Source organism: Tachypleus tridentatus, chromosome 6 (assembly GCF_004210375.1).
Source record: "Tachypleus tridentatus isolate NWPU-2018 chromosome 6, ASM421037v1, whole genome shotgun sequence".
Lineage (NCBI taxonomy): Eukaryota > Metazoa > Arthropoda > Merostomata > Xiphosura > Limulidae > Tachypleus > Tachypleus tridentatus.
The window spans coordinates 115,494,070-115,515,789 of NC_134830.1; the positions used below are offsets into that span (position 1 = coordinate 115,494,070).

The following is a 21,720-nucleotide window of genomic DNA, read 5'->3' on the forward strand; positions in this document are numbered from 1 at the left end:
TCAGATGTTTCTTAAGCTATTTTGTCTGATATTTTCACTAACAAATTTCTGTAGGGGTTCAGTCATTTTGACTGATCTTGTGACCACTATAAAGAATTAAGTAAATATAAATTATGCCTTTTTCTGAGTAACTATGAAATATAACATGGAAAGCAAATGTTTAGACTAAGTAGCCCAAATCTCATTGCATTATACATATATTCATTATTTTAATTATATTGACATTGGCTTATAATAGAAAAGTTATGATGATGTAGCATACATGCACTAATGTTACCATATCCAATAAAAACTGACTTTTAATCTCTACAGTGTCCTGTCGTGGTTGTTTCAATGGGCTAGTACTTTGTGAAATAGTCACATTTTGATTATTTTACATAATATATATTTGTTCACTATTTTTATTATTATTTATAAATAAGTTCTTGAACATATTTTTTTAAAAATATATAACAATAAATAAAGTAAAACAAACAGTTACTTCCTTTAGTTATGACCTTTTTACTATTGTAAATAGTTAAGCCTTAACAAATTTAGCACAAGAAGGTATGAAACAAATTTTTTTTACATTTTATATATAGATTTAAAATAACCAAAAGTCATAAATTACTATATTGACACCATAGAATCCCACTATAATTTATCAAGCTTATTAATTAAGCTCTATTTGTAGCTAAAAAAGAAAATGAAATTGTGAGTGAGTGAAAGACTCACCTTCCCAGCTTGAAGATTTGTATGGAAATAATGAGTTAATATTGTAATATTTGAAAATGGCCAAGAAAGTCACTGGAGGGACATTTTGAGGTTTCAATTGATTATTCATGTTATAGAGATGTGTTTATAAGAAGCATTTCCAAAAATGGAAAGAGGCAAGTGGGGTCACTGTGTATTATTCAGTACATGAAAGGTATCTCAGCAAAGAGTAAAGACAGGTTAATATGAGTAATTTAAGTTCTTAATTTGTACAAAATCAAAAATTTATACTGGGGAACACTCATTTTGTTGCATTTAAAAAAAGACCTTTCTATAGTCAATTTGAGTGTGTTGATTTCAAATCTGAAGTTGGTTTTTGTCTGCAAGCTACAGATTTTATGCAATTTGACATTTTTATTTATTTTTTAATGTTTCGTTATAATAGGAAATTATAGGAATAGCTTATCAATTTGTTTGTGCATTTTATTCAGGTAGGAATTTGCGTTTGTAACTTCATCTGGACAATCTTGTTTAATGCTCCAGCAGTAGTCAGCCATCATACTTTTGTCCCAGCGCCCTTGGTAGCGTTCTTTCATGACCTTTTGGTCTTGGTGGAATCGTTCTCCTTGTTCGTCACTTACAGCCCCCAGGTTGTCAGGGAACTTATCAACGTGGCTGTTCAAAAAATGGACGTGAAAATGCTTATACATGGTTTACGCAAGTTCACATTTGTACAATTTCATTAACCTCAAATTGCATACAAACTAGAGCTTGTAGAGAAAAACTAATTTCAGATTTGAAATCAATGCCTAAAACTCCTTCAGAATCAGTTAAAATATCCAATGCAACTCAAAGTTACTGAAAAAGTGTTCCCCAGTGTAATCTAGTACTATTTAAGTAAATTCTTGTCATAAATTCCAGGTTCCTGTTAGTGTTGTTACATCAGTTTCAGGTTAAATACTGAAAATAAGTTGAATAGTACCAGATTGTAAGATTAAGTTGTCATCTCTCTGTTAATTTCTGCTTACTCTGAGCTGTTTGTCTAATGTTACTGATCTCTGCCAGATGATGACCATGAACGTTCATTGCAGTGATTGGTTTAACTTAAAATTTCATGTCACTGATGTTATGATGTAGTAAAACTAGTTGAAAATATTTTGAATGAAAGTGTGTTTAGTTTCTTAACCAGTGAAGTTAGCTATCCTGAAAAAATACTTGATATTGATTATGTTTAAGTATATTTATTACTAGTTAACAGTTTTGACAAATAAACTGTTCGAATTCCAGTTCACATTATCCCAGCAAGTTTTTAGTGACATATTTTATTAAAATGTTTTGGTTGTTTTTTTATCAGTTGCATGAGATGTGTTTTTCTCTCTTTTCAGATAAACACAAATAAACTTTGGAATAATGTCAGTTCCATATACTGGGCAACCTGTGTATCCTCCACCAGGACAGCCATATTATCCTCCACCAGCACAATCGGGATATCCTCTTCCACCGACACAATCAGGGTATCCTCCCCCACCTGGCATAGTTGGCATGCCACCAAGTGGAGGTGGTTATCCACCACGAGGTGAAGTAGTTATTTTATTGCAGTACCTGTCCAAACTTTAGAACTGTTACCCAGTAGGATTTAAAGTGTATATTTAATTGCATGGTAAAACTTGTATTTCCCAATAAATGTTTCCTGTATGCCTTGTTCTTTAATACTCAAATATAATTCTTAAAAAATATATATATGTATGCATTTAATTGTACATTTTCATGTAAAAGAAATTCTTTATTAAACATTTGTTACATATTATAATTTATCTCAGACAAGCCTCCAGTTTATTATATCGCTTGTATTAGATATTATTTCAAATAGCTGGAAGTTTTGAATATAAAAGTTAAATGAATGTCAATATGTATCAGTTTAATGGTAATTGCCAACAAGATTGATATACGCATCGTACATTGTTGATTCGTATGTTCAAGAATTTTCTACAAATTTAGAGAACAGGTGGGACTTTAAGAGTACACATTTAACAATAAAGTAAAATATATGCATTTATAAATATATATTAGCTTGAAACAAATGTAGATATTAAATTAAATATACATCAATAAATCCATTGCACATTAAATATGTCTCATTAGAAAGTAGCTTGACAGTGAAATGGATAACAAAAGTCCAAGATATTAAGTTTAGTGTAACATATTGATTTAACTTTGTCAAAATATTGCATGGATTATTATTTGCCAAATAATACTGTCAGATGTCAGCTCCCCCTACCCACCACACAGTTATATTTATTCATAAGTTTGAATTATCTACAACTTGATTCTAAACTTGTTCACATAAATTCATAATATCGTAGTTCAATAAAAGTTTGAATACAAGTCAACAAACTTGATAACATGGCTTTTAAACCCTGACCTGTTGTGAAAGGGCTAACTGACTTTCAATTCATTACCCATATAGTTTTTTCTCTAGAGAAGATTTTTCACAAGATCCAATATCTGATGCATCTGGAATTTGGAAACATTTTTTCAAGGAACTCTACATCTGTCTATTGTGCCAAAAATGTCATCTTTTTTTTATTTGAGGACAATGGCATATCTTCATGAGACATTTTCTTTGGGTCATGCTTAGTGACTTATTGTCTCATAGAATTTCACTCTTCCTCTTTTTTTCTGTTGCCTTCAAACTTGATTCAATCAATAGTTTACCATTGTGTGTTTCCTTCTTCAACCTCATCTTCAACTGCACCTCTTCATGGATGCATTTCTTAAAGGCTGAGGTTCTGTATTGGGGAACATTATCTTCCAAGTTCTGGCCTGCTCAGAAATCAGGTTTTTGCATCAGTCTTTTTGCACTTTGGGCAGTTCAGCATGCTTGTCAAAAGTTACTACTCATTCAATGCTTCCACTTTGTACAGATAATTGTGTTGTGACAGCACATATCAACAGTCATGTAGAAAATTGATCCCCCAATGTTTATTTTGCTGTAGTCTCCCCAACTGATGTTACTTCTCTGAGCTTGTCATGTGCCAGCTATTATGGACATTCTTGCAGGTAGTTTTTTTCAGAAGTTACTGGCTTGGTCATCCTATCATTGATATTTTTTTGCAAAATCATACTATCAATATCTTCCATTTTGTTTGCTCTCTGTTCCAGACCTCACTTCTTAGTGGTGTGTAGTTTGAGCTATTGTTGGAAGAACCTTTATCTATTCTTATTCTCTTGATGTTTTCTTTAGGTATTGGCCTGGATAAGTTCATTCAATTGTTGAGTTATTAACCACATTGCAGGTTTCTGGAGATCATAAATCTTACATAAAAATACAAGTGTATTTTTGTTTGTTTTTTAAGTTTCTTTATTTCTACAAGTTAAGAACTAAGATTTTTACAGTTTCTTTCTTTTACATATGTCCTCATTGTGTATGAATAATTTAGTCTCTTCTTTTTTTCCTTTTTGAAGATAATGTGTTTCTATGGATTTCTGCAGTTGAAACTCTTTTGTTTATTACACCCTATTTGTTCTAAATGTGATTCCACCCACTTCATTGGTGTTTCATGAAAAAATGATGTTCTGGAAATAATCAGAAGCTGCCATCTTATGGTTGATGTTTGTCAAGTACTTTCCCAACTCTACTTGAACATCTTTAAATGGTATAGCCTGTCCAAATATGATCTTTGATTATATAACCCCATCTTTATAATAGTTTAGTTACAACCCTTGAAATAATTTTACTCAGTTTTTGACTGGACTGTTCCCTTAAAAATCTTTCATTGTTGGATTGGGATATTTTATTCCACATCTATCTGTTCAAACTACTCTGAATACCAACTGTTGGTTTCACCGTTACAGTACATTACTACCATAAATCACCCCTTTTTGTGAAACTAAATGGCATTAAGCACAAAGAAATACCTTACAAAGAAGAATTTTCTTTTATTGTCTTCAAGTTCAGTCTTTGAGCTTGTAATATACTTGTTATTCCTTAAGCCTAGCTCTTCAGATATTTTGGTTCTGAATTGTACTGAAGCTCTGCATGGCTATCTCTTTGACATAAATTGTCTTTTTTTTCTTCCTTATATTACACAGATAATTTTTGTTTTCATAATCTTAGATCATTCTTGTTCCCACCTTCTTTTCAATGTAAACATTGTGGCCTCGAATGTTTCAGAAAAAATATCCCCTAATTTTGAATTTTTAGAATTAAAATGAATTTCAATCAGTGAAGTACTTTTTCAGCCACTTTTCCACAACTAAATTTTAATAAAGCTAAATGAATTATGGTAGGAAGTCTGAGCTGGTACAAATTTGCCTGATTCATGTTTAATAAATCATATGAAAAGTGGGAGAATGGAAAATTATGCCTTCTTCCTTTCAATTACTTTACAGTCCATCTAACTGAACTTTTCTCCAGGTTATACTAATATGCTGATACTTCGTGTAGCTCTTTTGAAAACCTAAGTAAACCAAATTTGTACCCATTCTATTGTTCCGATTTCTGTTTGGAGAATAAATATTGGTTTTCACTTATGATATCATATTTTACTATAAGATTTTGTGAATATTTTATAAGACTATTGAACTTTTCCCAATACAGAAACAAGAAGTAATATCAAGGATAAGTTGGTTATCTGGTGAATGATGTCAACTTGTGATGATAAACTGTGAATAAAGATGTTTATAATAATATTGTCTAGTGGTACAGTGTTTGTGGATTATTAGTTATAATCTGCTTCGATTGTTTTGTTCAGAAGCTATTAACAATTCTTGAAATGCACAAGCATGATATAATATTAAAGATTTTAATTATCAGGTAAATAAAGAAACAATGCCTCTTTCAATAAATGTATTGCAAGCAAGAAAGATACTATGTAAAAAAAAAATACTGTTTTCAAGTATACTGATAAACACTGGAAATAAACTGGCTTTAAACTCAGGCAGGTTGTTGCATTGGTGTGAGTATAATCTAGTAAGTTACAATCAACCTTATGTTTCACAAATTATACCAACATTTAAGGTGCAGAATGGCTGCCTTGAGCACTTATCTGTGAGTTTTAAAGTAAAATTGTTGTGCATGTTTGTGTAGGCATACATGCAACTACTTTGCAACCCCTGTTGATTTTCTTTTTTCTAACAGAACCTTGAAGTCATCTTACGATGTTCCATTTTTAAACAAGAAACCTATGCCTACATAACTATGGAAAATGTATATTGTATACATGTGTGTATGTTTGTAAAGAAAGATATCACAGTCAGTGTAGGTAATTCAATGAATTGTTCATTGTATACATAAAATGCATGTACAAGATCTAGGGACTTAGAACACATAGTGTGAGAAGAACTAATAACAAAAGATATTAATTAACTATTAATTTGTATTTTAAAATATTTTTCTATTTGATCACAAAGTTTAATCATTTCCATTGTAAAAGTATACATCTTAAAGTAATTTTTAAAGTCAGATTAGTTCATTATGACAGTCTGGAATATCAATTTGTCAGCAGTGTCTGTTAAATAAAGTAACTTGGAACTAAAAAAAGGTGCTTTTAAATTAAAGCTAATTCTATAAAACAAGCTCTCTTGAAGTACCTAAGGTTATAAATCAGTACATAAGGAAACTAAAACCTTTTATGTATTCATAATTAATCTTCTAAAATCCAGAAACTTAACCTAAAAATGCCACTAAAACTTGTTTATACCAACAGTGTATGTAAATATTGCTTTATTTTTCATAAACAAAACTATTAACATAGGGAAATAGATAATTATAGTTACTATTATTAACTGTCTTGTGGTATTAAGTTTTAAAATTTTAGTATGTTTGTTCATTTACTCTTGTCTCTGCACCTATGTGTGTTTAGAAAATTGGTTTTTATATCAGGCACTCTAGTTCTTCTGCAACTCATTTGGGATACATAGTTTATAATAACAGATATAAATGATGGGTGTTTTAAACTGAATTGTATAGTGAACCCACTGACAAACCACAATACATTCATTACCTTACCTACACAAAACAGAATGTTACTTCAAGTGCTTGAAATAAAAAATAAATCTGTACTGATGAAATCAATTACAAAAATACACTGAGAATCTAAAACAAGTCATTTCACAAGTAGGATATAAAGGCACTGAAATGGACACAGAATTTAAAAAACCTGCAATACTCAATGAAAAAAAAAACTTCCTAAACAGTACAATACTAAAAGGTGAGGATTCTTCTTTATTACCTTATTACCTCAAACATTTTACATGTCCCAGAAAAACCTTTCCATTTATTACAACTGAATGATTGTCTGATACAACATTTCTCCTGAATTTCCTATTGACCCTTTATGGAAGAGCAGACATCTTAAATTTTGGAACTAATACTCACCTTCACATACAGTGTAGTTTTTTGGTTTTTCCTCAATGTTTGTGTGCTCCTCCAAAGAGATTTGCAAGCCATCAGTCTTACTGCATATATTAGCTATCCAACAGCTTCTGTGTGAGTACTTAGATGTACCTATTCCTCCCATGATAAGAAAATAATTTTGGCTTCTATGCCTCTTCCATTAGCCAATACAGGTGAAGAGTGTACTCTATGTGAGATGAATGTGGTCTTCAACAAGTGTACCTTGTGAGTTCTCTGCCATCAAGACTCGCAACCCATGGGCTTCTTTCAGGCAGGGGGTTCAGCTAAGTAATCTTTTTGTTGGTCCCTCCACCATCTCAGTGTGGGGCCAAAGAGGAATTTGTTTTATAAGTTAATATATTTTTTACCTGAAAATGTATTTCCTATAGATTCTTGCCTCACACCCATTCTCCCCACTTTTTGGTGTACATTTCTTTATTGCCTTTTCATAGAATGAGGCTTCGTGAACTCAATATTTGGGAAGTCAATGAACACGGAGGTGACATACTCCTCTAAGAGGGAGGGTTCTACTGCGTGATATCATGTAATGGCTTGAATTCACATGGTTTCACATGAAACCAGATGGGTGAGAATTTTCTCAAGGCTGGTGGCTTTCAAATCTCATTGGCTGAACATTTGAATATGTGATGAAGAAAGCTGAGTTGTGCGTAAAGATGAGTATTTATTGGAAATACATTATCAGGTAAGGGAACTGTTAACTGTCTTTGTTCATGCAAAGTCTATTCCACCTCATCATTGAATGTTTGTCTTTATAATAAATTTCACTGTCTATCCTTTAAGCTCGTAGAAAGTACTGAATCTTTTTGCAATGAAGCTGGCCAAAAACTTCAAAATTCTGAAGAAATTAGTTGCACAACATGTGCACCATTTATTTCATATGATGTGTAAAGTGCAATCACCAGTATGTAAAACGAACCAAATAACTGTTAGAGAGCATTTAAACAGCCATAAATCTTCTGTTAACATTTCCCAATCTTTTAACCACCCTAGTTCTTCTATTTATGATATGATTTCCATAGGTTTTGAAAACTGTTTTTAAACTGGAGTTGGTAGAGAAATGAAAGAAGCCTTTTGCATTGCTGGTTTGAAAACTGGAATCATTGATTTTAAACCATTAATTTGTTTTCTAGCATATTTTTCACCCCTAATATTTCTTTATGCTTTATTTTAAATAGATATTTTTCTATATTTGTTTTTACCTTTAGTTTTCTATTAACTAAACATTTTCTTAACTGATCTTCTGATAACATATTTATTTTACTTATCAATACTCAGTGTAGTTTAAATGTTTTTTTTATCTAACATCATCTTTTCCTGTTACAATAATTGCACACTAGAAGTGAGCCACACCTGTAACAATCCTTTAAAAGCTATTCAAAATATCTTTTATTGTCATGGTAGTCAACCATGGTATCAGTCCTTCTCTTCTCACACTTCTTTACTTAGTCATTCCTTGTTTGCCCCTTATTAAGAAAAGCCCATATTCCAAAGGTACTTAAATTGTATTGTTTTGTACTTTTATCTCTGTTTTTTTGAACTTATGTATCTTTCTGATTCATGTATGAAGTTTATAATCACCAGATTTGTATATTTTAAATGTTTTCCAGAAGTAATGCAGATTTTTTATTACTCCCTCCTCAAATTTTACTTTTTGTACCAATACCTTAAGTTTGAAATAAGTAAATACAGTAGTACAATATTAATCAGGAACACCTATAAACAAATTATGAGATTAATTGATTTAAAACATTTTATAATCAAGTTTTGTCAACGAGTTTGTCCTAATGTCTCGTATGTAAAGTTTAGGAAAGTTTAATATAATTCTAATGTGAAATGCACCAACTGCCTATCAAGGACAATATTGTTAAAATATAACATATGCTGGTTAAAAACATTGCTTTAAATTATATTTTATCTAATATGAAAAGATGAAACCATTAAGATGTTTATTTTGCTGTTTTTGTAATATTATGCTTGAGTATGTTACACATGCTATTCAAGTACATAATACTATTTAGTTTTTTTGTAGAAGGACGTAGTTTTTTTAAGATGACTTTTCTAAAAATTATTTTGAGTTTCTAAACATTAAAAACTTTGTTTAATGCTTTCACATTTAGGCCCTCAACCTAACCAGTGGATGCCCATACCATCAGGTCCACCAAACTGTCCACCTGGTCTGGAGTATTTGACAATGATTGACCAGTTGTTAGTGCACCAAAAAGTGGAACTTTTAGAAGGTTAAACGTAAACTACTAGATAATTGTAGTTTATTTAGAATCAAACATGCATATAGGTTCTACTTACATAAGCACCACAAGTTTTAAGCCTGAAAATCACCTTAACCTTGGCTTTTGTTAACTTTTGTAAGCCATATACACTGCTGGCCAAATCTTAAGGCTGATGAACATAAAGAAAAAATATGAATTTTGCGTTGTTAGACTCGACCACTTATTTGAGTAGAGCTTCAAAAGATGAAAATAAGAAAAGTGAAAAAAAAAAATGTTGGCATTTAATAGAGAAAATGTGAACACTATGAAATTAGCCTAAATACTAGCTGGTCAAAAGTTTAAGACCATATTGAAACGAAGCGTTAATCGGTAAACACGTAACAAAACTTAATCATTTGTGTTCAAGCATTAACATTGTCAACATCTCCTGTGTAACATTGGGTAAAAACATGGCAAAGGCTAAAAAGTTGACAGAGTTTGAACATGGCAGAATTGTCAAGCTGCAAAAGTAAGGTTTCTTTCAACGTGCCATTGCTGGTGAGATAAGGTGTAGTAAAACTGCTGTTGCAAATTTCTTAAAAGACCCTGAGGAATACAGAAAGAGAATTTCTAGTGGTCGGCCCAAGAAAATTTTGTTGGTGTTGAGCAGGAGAATTCGATGGGTTGTCTGGCAAGACACCAGCTGATCGTCAAAACCAGATTCAGTCCCTTACGGACACAGAATGCAGCTCGAGAACAGTAAGATGACATCTGCGAGAGAAAAGCTTTAAAAACTGTAAATGTCTTCAAAGGCCATGCCTCCTTCCACACCATGAAACAGTTCAGTTAAACTTTGCTGAGAAGCACCAAACATGGGACGTAGAAAAGTGGACAAAGGTTTTGTTCTCTGATAAGAAAACATTTAACCGGGATGGTCCAGATGGCTTCCAACGTTGCTGGCACAATAAGAATATCCCACCAGAGACATTTTCTACACGACACAATGGAGGAGGTTCCATCATGATCTGGGGTGCTTCCTCCTTTCATGGAACAATGGAGCTTCAGGTTATACAGGGGTGTGAAACAGCAGCTGGCTACATTGGCATGTTGGAGAGAGCATCCTTGTTGACTTAAGGCCCTCGCTTGTGTGGAAATGACTGGATCTTTCAGCAGGACAATGCTGCAATTCACAATACCTGCAGGACAAAGGACTTTTTTCCTGGCAAATAACGTGATTCTTTTGGACCATCCAGCATGTTTGCTCAAACTGAACCCCATCTAGGCTGAAGTTGGATGGCAAGGGAAGTCTATAGAAATGGATGTCAATTCCAAACAGTGCATGATCTTCATGAAGCCATCTTCACCACTTGGAATAACATTTTAGCCAGCTTTCTGCAAATGCTTGTATCAACTATGCCAAAGTGAATGTTTGAAGTTATTTACAATGATGGCCGTGCAACTGACTACTGAGAACTCTTGTTGGGAATTTCCTACACTGCTTAGGATTTCATTTTGGTATGGTCTTAAACTTTTGACTAGCTAATATTTAGGTTAATTTCATAGTGTTTACATTTTCCCTATTAAATGCTAAAAAAGGTTTTTTTTATTTACCCTTTTGAAGCTCTTCTCAAATAAGTGGTCGAGTCTAACAATGCAAAATGCATATTTTTTCTTTGTTTATTGGCCTTAAGATTTTGGCCAGCAGTGTATTAATTTAATTTGTTATTAAGGCACTTGAGTGTTAGAAATTATTACCTTAGATAGTCTTAGCTTTAGTTAATTTTTGTAAGCCATATATCAGTATAACTTGTGATTAAGGCACTGCTTAAGAATGATGTGCAAGATTCAGGCTATTAAGAACACCTTTATTTTAGTTTTGGACAGACACTTTAGTTTTGAAACGTGTTTGATCATATATCTTGTGTCAAAAATACAGCCAAGCTAAATTAAAGGGGTCAGTCATATAGAAATAAGATATCAAAAGAACAAACCCTGTTAAGAAGTATTGTAAATGTTCAACAACAAAGGGGGAGGTGATCCCTTTTATATTTGGGATGTTGCTTGTTCCACTTACAACTGAAATTTTAATATATAGAAAAAGAATAATGATTCTCAGAATGACTGGTATGGGCATTAACACTGTTAATGATAAGGAGAGAACACTATTTTGACCTAGGAAGGTCAAAACGTTGTTCTTTCCTTATCAGTAAGTGTTAATACCCATACCAGCTGTTCTGACATACATTTTTATTTCAAGTGGGTTTCTCATCATCAAGAATAATGGTTCACACTGTTGTAACTGTATTGTGCCATTATGAAATTTTAAGATGTTGACAGAAATCTTGTTACTTTACTGGAGTTCTTTGTTCATAATTGGGTGACTTTAAAATCACTATTTTGTTTTCAGCTTTTACAGGGTTTGAAACTGCCAACAAATATGAAGTAAAAAATAACATGGGTCAGAAGTTATACTTTGCTGCTGAAGGTAAGTTTTTCATTTTTATTGAAAATAATTTGCATTAACATATAGTATACATATCTTGGAGCTGAATTTATGTTACATAAAAACTAGAATTTCATTTTTGTGTTTTTAATACCATTTTGTAAATTTCATTATAACTTGTAAATTAGTGAATATGAACTTGTATCAAGTTATTTGTTGGTCAAGAGATAGTCATCTTTATTTATCCTTTAGATACTGACTGTTGTACTAGAAACTGTTGTGGTCCAATGCGTCCATTTGACATGAAGATACTAGACAATGGAGGCAGAGAGGTCATTCATCTTTACCGTCCTCTAAGGTGTGATAGTTGTTGTTTTCCCTGTTGCCTGCAGGTAAGCAACATAAATTCTCCATAGCCCTTTCTACCAGATGTGATAAAATAGGGAAACTGTATAGATTTAAACTTTGTATGACTTGATTTCTATTGCATGTCAAGTGATGATAACTCTACTACCTGAAACTAATATTCTTCTAAACCTACTTTGTATTTTTTGAGTATAATTATTTTGAAGTCTAAGAGACAGAAGCTACTTACAAAATAAAGTATTATTATAAATATCATTGACAGGTAGATCTGTTATTTTAGTATGGTTGTATTTCTATAACTGTTTTTTTCCTTATGCTTTAGGTCATCCTAGATAAATTCAGTGCTTAGTGTCTGCCTTACATGCAGACTAAAAAAAAAAAAAAGCTTATGAACTTGGTTGAAAATGTTATTTATGATGCCATTTCTGGTTTTCACTTTTACTTTACTTGAATTGACACTTGGGTCATTTTAACTGATTCTTTTAACTCCTTGATACGAGAAAGGTTATTGACATTTCTTAACTTTTTCCTTCTCATGATATCCATATTTAACCAGATCTAACAAAACAAAAAGACTTGTTAAATAGAAAATTATTCACTGAAAATAGTTGATTTAGTGTTTCTATTAAAATAATTTTATTTTGTGAAATTTCAAAACTTGTTGTCAGATACTGTTTTATAAAACATTTTCATTATAAAACAATTCTTCATTTTGTCTAAAGTTTAGTTTTTCTTCTGTTGGTTAGAAAGTTACGTTTAGTTTATACACTCATTTCCAACTTGATTGTTATATTTGTTTTATAATTTACTTTGCCAAATGCAGTAGGCACCACTTGCCTTTCAATTACCATTATTTTTCTATATTGTAAATAAGTCATTACCCACAATTTAAATAACAGGTGTTAAATAGCTCAGACATCATAAAATTGTGCTAACAAACATTTCTACTATAAAATCAGTGAAAGTGAAGGAGAATCATGAGAGAAATAATAAGTTATATTCTAAACATGTATTTCTAGTAAATGTGTTTTTATGCAGAAACATTCTAAAAAACAACTTGAAGTTTTTTTTTCTTATGGGATGGGCTTAGAAGCTGCCCAGAAATGAAATTTTGAACACTTCATATTACACCTGTTTAGTATTGTTGATGTAATACCAAAATACTCATTAAAAACAAAATTTTATTGCCACATAAAATAATCTCCTGTTATGTTTCATTGAGAGAGCAGCTCATTGTAAATCTTATTAACAAACCTTAGGGTTGACTACCTGCAGTTATTCCTTTGTTTTCCAGTCACAAGTTATGGGTTTTCCTAGTGAAAAACTTTTGAACTATTAAACCTCTGTTGCTGACAAACTGAACTTGTGTGAGAACATTTTTTATAAGATTTTCCAAAATTATCCCCACTCTTAAAAGAGTACATAGTATCAGAAACAAATTAGTATTTCTTCAATTTTCCAATCAGTTTATGCATTCTTGTTAGGCCTGAATGTTCCTGTCCTTAGCTGTTTCTCTTGTGTTGAAGTACATAGTTACAAATCAGATAAACACATGTACAATGCATGTGAAATAACAAGTTGAAAACAACCTTTACCAAGAGCATATAGTAAGTATATAGAATATTGTTGTAATATAAGGAAGATGTAACTCTAAACTTAGCAATGGGAGATCACAACTTTTTTCTTCTGTTACACCAAGCATAGTCAGATGAATCTAGAAACTAGTAACTGGACATGAATTAAAATCTTTTATTGACAAATACAGCAGACCTGATATAAATATACTTAATGTTTACTAATAAGTATAGGTGGAAGAAAACAGAATACAAGATGTGCTGTCTCACTTCCAGTTGTTCTTGTTTCATGTTATGAGATAAAAGTTTCAGTTTATCCAAATACTTTAAACACACAATGTAATAAATGCATTGTAGTAAAACAGTAGTTAAATTGTTACCCAAGACCTAAGAATCTATATTGAAACTGTAAAAAAAAAAAAATTCACTGGTTACAGTTTAGTTGATAAAAGGGTGTTTGGCAAAATTTGTCAGTTTGCTAAAATTACCTCACATACACAAAAAGATTGAGGAAATGTTCTTTAAGTTGAACCATTGTAATGCTATATGGACCATACCTATAATAGGAAAATAGATTTGGCATTAGATAAGCCTAATTGGTATTTAGTAGTGTACAGTTTTACCATATAAATTAAAAGGGTGATACAGTCTTGGTTTACATTTCAGATTATACAATTCCTAATGCTCTATTTTTGTAACTTTTCAATGTTTTTTTTTCTTTCCCAAATATGATGGTGCAGTTTAATAATTCCAAAATTAAGTTAAAAGAATTTTGAGTTTCTTTGTTTAATAGGTCCTTTTTATTTTCATCCATCCAATAGGACAGACTTACAATAATAAAATCCGAGGTTCAATTCCCCACAATACACCTAACACACTCCATTATGGCTTTGTATAAGAAAAGAACTTTCTGCTTTCATTTAAAAACACTGTATGTGTTTTATGAAGTTTTTTGCTGTTTTTCATTTTTGGATAAAAAAAAAATTGTTAACTGTCATGGAATCAACCCACATACAGGATTTGGACAAGAATGGTAAATGCAAAGAAAAAATTATATTGGTATGTGATAAAAACCTCAAAAATAATGTCAGTTATTAAAGTTTTTAGAGTCTATTTATGTAATAGCTCAGCACTGGTTAAGCACATTTGCAGTATTACATATATCAGTTGAACTATTTTTAACATGACTAAGCACAAGAAAAGATTCTGACAGGAGCAGTGACAGAGCAGTTTCAGATCAAACAAGAAACCAGTTCATGGAGTGATTAAATAATCTATTATATCAACAAATCATAAATAGGAAGCTTAACTTTCTTATAGCCCCCTTTTGGTATAGCAGTAGGTCCATGGATTTACCAACACTAAAATCAGAAGTTCAATTCTACTCAGTGGACTCAGCAGATAGCACGATGGGGCTTTGCTATAATAAAATAAACACTTTCTTTTAAAAAATGTTTAGATTCTTTATAATTTTTGTTTTAGCTGTAAGGGAAATATAATTAGTCTTCAGAGCAACTAGTGGAATACCTCTAGCATACTTGTTATATGTGCATTTTAGAATTTTAATAAAGAAGGCCTCATTGTAGAAGATGAAATGTGATCTCTTTTTATTTCAATCAGTAGTTGCAGTCCACTGAAGTTCTTGAATCTACTTATAACATGATATCTGCTACTTTATGGCCTTATTGCATCAACTAACATTTTATTGTAATGCCCAGTGATCAATTCTCAAGTTATGAAATGATGCTGAGCCAAAGCAATCCATTTTTACATTTTTCATATACTGATTAATTTATATAAGCAAAAAAAGGCAAAAAGTTAGTGATTTTATATAAAATTTAGGTTTGGGAAAACTTGACAAAAGAAAGCTTTTCTCTTCTTGTTTATTTTATATAGAAATTAGAGGTTACTGCTTCAGGTGCAACATTGGGTTATGTTACACAGGAGTGGAGCATCTTAGTCCCAAAATATAAAGTTGAAAATGCTGCTGGAGAATGTGTCTTAAGAATTGAAGGACCTATTTGTACTTGGAGCATTTGTGGTGATGTTGAATTCAAGGTTGGGCATGAAATTTGATTACAGTTCTGTTGAAATGTGATTATTATTCTAGTTCATAGCATTAGATAGATGATAGAGTCAAAACTTAAATTTATTTTTTAGCAGAAACGTTTGTTACTTTTGATGACTGAAACCACAACTTTAATAAATTAACATATTTTGATTCTTGATCATCATTAAACAAAAGAAAGTAGTGGAAGTTTACAGAACCTTCAAGCCCATAAGAGTATTACTGTGTTTTGAAGTATTGTGTCTGTACTGCTATGTTAAATGTAAACTATAAATTATCTCTCTTTTTGTTAGGTACTGTCCAGTAATGGAAGTTCAGAGGTTGGACGAATTACTAAACAGTGGACTGGTCTTGTCAAGGAAGCTTTTACAGACACTGACAACTTTGGAATCACATTTCCAATTGATTTGGATGTTAACATTAAAGCGATTCTACTGGGAGCCTGTTTCCTGATTGTGAGTATCTGAACGTGTGCGTTTTCCAAATATTTTATTACATCTTTAATGATATTAAAGGTTTGAAATACATTCAGATCTTTGCTGTATTTACTTGGGGTAAGAGAAGTCCTAGGTGAGGCTCTGTGGTGGAATTGCACATTGAAGTTAGCTAGAAAATATTTTATTGTTGAAAGATTAATTTCATGTCTATGCAACTTGTTGGTACTCTTTGCATTGCTGCATAAGATCTTTTAACTGGAGATTGACAGAATGCTTACATACAAAAATAAAAACTTGTACTTCTAGGTGATATACAGTTATTTAACATCTGATAACTCATTGTGAATTCATAATTCAGTAAAGGTTTTTCTGAAATTTTGTTTATTATATTCAAGTATTAAGAGGGATTGCTTCAACATCTCAAAATCCTTATTTCAACTGTGTATATTCTCAATCACCTTGAACTTTGCAAGTTCGTAGCTGAATTGGTAGTTCAAACTAAATATCCAGTTGATTATCTTAAACTGTAAAGTAACTAATAACTTGTATTTCACCAACTTAATTTGGAGTTGTCATGTAGAAGCTAATATTTTAATTATATACTATTAAACTCCAAATAACAGTGACCATCAAAATATATAATACATAATTCCATAATGTGTTCATGTGTTGTGTGAATAGAAAGAAATGTAATTATATATATAGTCTATTTTTAAACAATAGTGGTTTAATAACAATCGTAAAAAAAAAACACTACTAAAATATCTTTTTGTTTGCAGGAGTAATATGGCAGGTTTGCTAAAATTTCTACTATTTTTGTTCTCCAGGATTTCATGTTTTTTGAAAAGTCTGGTAATCAGGAAAATGACACTCCAGGAATGATATGAAGTTACTTCAACAAGAGAAAGCTGGAAGAGATTTTTAAGTTTATTTTATAATTATTAGCATTCATTTATACATGAAAAAAAATTAACCATTTGTATTCAGGTAAGCAAATGTCATAAAGTTTTACAAAAATCCTGTCACCTCTCTCCTCAAACCACCCATAAACTAAGTTGTTATTAAAGTTCAGAATTTTGTTTTGATGTATATTTTATGAAAGCTGATTTTGGTAAAGTATTAAAAAGAAATATAAAGTGTTAACCCTGATTTTGATTTTAATATGAAATAAAGATAAAATTATCTGGTCACAACATATATTTATTATTTATTCCTATCTTAAATAGCAAGATTATTTTTTTTTTTTAGTTTATGGTGTCAAATATTGTAAAATTATTTGTTTTTTGTTCAACTACTGAGCTTCTAAAGTTAGCAAAATTATGTATCATTTTCTTCTCTGAAGTCCATTTTTTATATCAATCTTTTTTCCTTGTGTACAATAAATTTCTAAAATTACAGTTATTATATCAGAAATCTTCCTTGATTTCTTGCCTTCATAATTTAACTAAGATGTAATTATTTAAGTAGTTCTTTTACAAATACTTTTGAAACTGATTCCTAGAAACTAAACAACAAAACGTTTGGAATTATGGAATCTGACGTTGAACGTTGGGTTTAGAGAATAGCAGGAAATCCTTTGAAAAAAACTTGTAAATAATTTCTAAGTAAAGTACAAAGTTAATTTTATGGTAAGATTAAATATCATCTGTTCATGTCAGTGTTTAATATATAATTTCTTTAATGATGTCATCAGACCTACAATTGTGTTATTGCTAATGACTTGTGTAAACTGTGACATTCAAATTGATAGCTATGGGCCTTTTGTCACATGGATTTTATTTCATTATTAAGTGTAAAATTTCCCTAGATAATTTCATATGTATTCAGTGGTTATCATGCTTTGTTTAAAGTGTGCATGTTTCAGTTTTTATAAAAGTCATTAATGACAATGCAAAATTGGACAGCATAATACCACCAGCTTGCAAAATTATACAGTATAAGACTGCCAGGCTGGAAAAAGGTTAATGGATCATCAATCATTTTGTAGAAAACTATTTTTCTGAACTTTTCCATTCTATTTTAAGCAAGACATAAGTATGTTTTTGTCATTCATTATTATTTATTGAAGTTCTGTACCTGAAACAAGTGACAAAAAGATTACTGAAGTTAAATACACTTTTTGTAATGGAGTTGTGGGAATTATGAGGTTAAGAACTGTTTTGCTGGACAATAATATATTTGAAATGTAACCAGTTTAAAACTGTTAATCATATAGTTACTGTAAATGTCCATAAAGTGAATGGAAAACAAATTATCTGTTATGTCACTGGATTAAAACTTGCTTATGATGTGCTCTGTTATTAAAATCATAATCAACAGAAATTTTATGCCCATTTTTGTAAGAATTATGGAGTTTGTGTCTGTGAAAAATATCTTTCTACTTGTATAAAGTGCATATTTAGCTTGGCATAGTCAAGTAGTCAGAATATTTGGGTCCTAGGTTTGAATCTCTGTCCCACCAAATATGTTTGCTTCTCTTTCAGCCATGGGGCCATTAACGTGATGGTTAGTCCCACTATTCATTGGTGAAATATTAGCCCAAGAGTTGGCAGTAGGAGGTGTTGACTGGCCACAGAATTCTTATATAGTTTTATGCAAAATTCAAATCATATGCTCCTCAGTGGCACAGCAGAGTTTATAGACTCGCACAGCTAAAAACCTGATTTTGATTCCTATGCCGAGAAGAACGCAGATAGCCCATCCTGTTGCTTTATGCTTAATTTTAAACAATCAAACCACATTAAGCCAGTAATAAAAATATCTCAAGTTTATTCTCATTGAACAGATTGAGATTTCTTATTATTTCCCATATTTTTCTGCCTTGATGTATCTTTTAGATCTGTGCTTAGATGTGAATCACTTATTACATGCTTAAAAATATGGAACATTTAAATTGTCCTGTTATCTTGTTGCTGTCTAAGCGGTAATTTTTAAGAATACTGTCTCTTAACAAGTCAGCTATTGGTTTGTAGACTTAAGAGTGCCTGAATACAGGGTTCAGTGTTTCACAATGGACAGAGCACACATAGTCCATAGTGTAGCTTTGTGCTAAAACAATAATAAAACATGAAGATATAATATTGCAGGGGTTACTCTATTAAAACGAAAAAGAAATCCATGCATTAACTATTTTACGTGAATCTTTATACATAAACAGCCATTCCACTTAGGTTTGTGACAGAATCATTATAAATATTTGTTTCTTTCTTCCTAATGGTTTACTGTTCCTAAGAATGAAGACTGATCCTAAAGTTTATTCTGATTTATTTTTTTATAAGACTAAATTTTTATTACATTTTATATTTGACATAATCATAAATATATTTAACACATCTTAGTGTGGTTAACCTGACTTTAAATGTTTAGTAAAAATAAATGCTTCTTTTGCACAGTATAAAGTTGGGAAAAATCCTTTTTCTTTTTTTTAGTACAATAATAAAGTATTTGGCTTTAATTTTAACCTGTTTTAAAATTCTGTGTAAATGTGATATTAAATAAATCTTAATTTTATTCATGTCATAAAATGAGAATAATCAACAATGCCCAGCAGTTTTATTAGAACTTGCTGTTGTGAAGTATGAACCTATGAAAGAAAAATAATGAATCATAAATGCAGTTGTTCTGTTTTATGTTTCCAGTTACATTGAAAGCTTGTGAATATACCAAATAATGAGGTGAAACATTTAACTTTTATTCTCTGTATATATAGCATTGGGTGAGCTTATTAGGTCAACCATGATTTGAGTTTAAAAAGTTTCAAATTTTATTCTTTAATATATAAATAAGCTTAAATGGACATAGTAGTGTGTTAAAGCTACTCAAAAATCCCTAAATTAAGTAAAACTGGAAAAGGACTTTGAGTTTAAAATATTTTTTATCACATGATTGAAAAATATTTTCAACTACTATTTTGGTAGGAATTGTTAAGCCTTATGAAGATTGTTACAGGCTGCAAAAATTGACCACAGAGTTCATATTTAAGAAGCTGTTAACTTAAACAGTATTGTTTTCTCCTTGTAAAAGTTCCTTCTTAACAAACTTTGATTTGCTTCCAAACTATTTGGTGCTTAATTTTCTTTTTAACTAAATTGTTTGTGTTGGAGGTCCTTTCATGATTTGTCAGTTTTAACATTACCAAAACTTAATGTTTTTGTCTGTTATTGGCTGTATGTTATTCCAAACAACCACTGTAGTTAATTCACTTCTAAGACCTGCCTATAACTGCCACCATTGAAGTTTGGTTAAGAAAAGTGCAAACACGAAAGTAAAGCTTTGTGTGAGATTAAGCGAATAACTTAGCCTCACAAGTAAGGAAGTACATTTTTGTTTCACTTTTACCAACTAAAGGTTACTACAATAGAATAACATGTCTACTTATGATAATCAAAAACAAATGTTCATTGTTGAAAAGCTTACAAGTGATTTTTGTTGGTTTTATTGCAATTTTGCTTAAAAAGTAATGGTGGCATATAAGGAAATTGTACTTCGAAAGAATTTATCTTTGTTATATTCAGAGTGTTATAAACTAATTATTTGTGTGTTTTGATAATACTGTTGATCTATAATTCCTTTTTTTGGTATTATAGAAATTTTGAGAGAAACAGTTAGCAAGTATACTTAGAAGTATTACTGAAAAAAAAAAGCTTCATCTAGCCTGTAATCAAAGTGTAGTAATATGTCAGTGAAAACCACAGAACCTATTCTGTGTGTGTATTGACATGTATTTAAAAACTGCCAGTATGGAATATCTGTTTATATATAAGCAATTAATAACCAGACTTTGATAATTCAAGAACAGTGCTTGAACACTTCAATGTTATTAAATGTGTATGTTGTAGTTACTATCTTTAAAATATTGTTATGGTTGTGTCATATTTAAGAAACAACCTTATCCTGATATTTTGTGTGTTTCTCCTGTCTTTCTTCCATGTAGATTTGTTATTAGACTTAATTTAGAGTACACCCAATTAATAGTAGTTTGTTTGGTGCTTGGTGATTGGGAAGTTTGCAAGTGTTCAATACACTTAAGAGTTAACCATAGTTGGATGTAATGTAGTTTGGATGTGACATAATAATAATAATTTATTTAATATGTGTTTAGTTTTGGTATCTAAAATTACATGATAGACATCACAAACTGAGAAGTTTACCATTGGAAAAAGAAAGATACATTGCCACAAAGACATTACACTTACTGATTAGTTTTCCTCTGAAGATGTTTTAAATATCTGAATTAAATGGTAGACTATATTGAGTATATTTAAAAAAATATTGTCAAATTAGAATATCTGATTTGGTCCACAACAGATCTCCAAAGGATGATGGATTAGATCTTTGTTTTTTTGTGATTTAGTTGCCCAAAGGTTCAAAATAGTCCTTCCCAGAACAAGAGAAAAACTTGGCTTATGACTAATAAGGGCTCACATGGGATTTAGTTTGGTCATTTTCTGAAGTGGTTTGAAGAACTGACAATTTGAAATGGTAAAACACTAGCTTTGACATTCCTAAGATAAT

The 21,720-nt window shown here is 31.0% G+C and overlaps 1 protein-coding gene across 3 annotated transcripts in view; it reads left to right on the forward strand.

Moving 5' to 3' along the window:
- The window catches only part of LOC143253374 (phospholipid scramblase 1-like), a 29,954-nt gene extending 8,658 nt beyond the window's left edge, over positions 1 to 21,296 (forward strand). For all 3 annotated transcript variants that reach the window (XM_076507142.1, XM_076507144.1, XM_076507143.1), the window contains exons 2-8: positions 2,079 to 2,269; positions 9,229 to 9,348; positions 11,726 to 11,803; positions 12,014 to 12,153; positions 15,598 to 15,759; positions 16,063 to 16,224; positions 17,034 to 21,296. In XM_076507142.1, coding sequence (XP_076363257.1) covers positions 2,104 to 2,269; positions 9,229 to 9,348; positions 11,726 to 11,803; positions 12,014 to 12,153; positions 15,598 to 15,759; positions 16,063 to 16,224; positions 17,034 to 17,093 — 888 coding nt within the window. In that variant the 5' untranslated portion in view covers positions 2,079 to 2,103 and the 3' untranslated portion in view covers positions 17,094 to 21,296. The remainder of the gene's footprint in view (positions 1 to 2,078; positions 2,270 to 9,228; positions 9,349 to 11,725; positions 11,804 to 12,013; positions 12,154 to 15,597; positions 15,760 to 16,062; positions 16,225 to 17,033) is intronic.
- Positions 21,297 to 21,720: the final 424 nt, after the last annotated feature.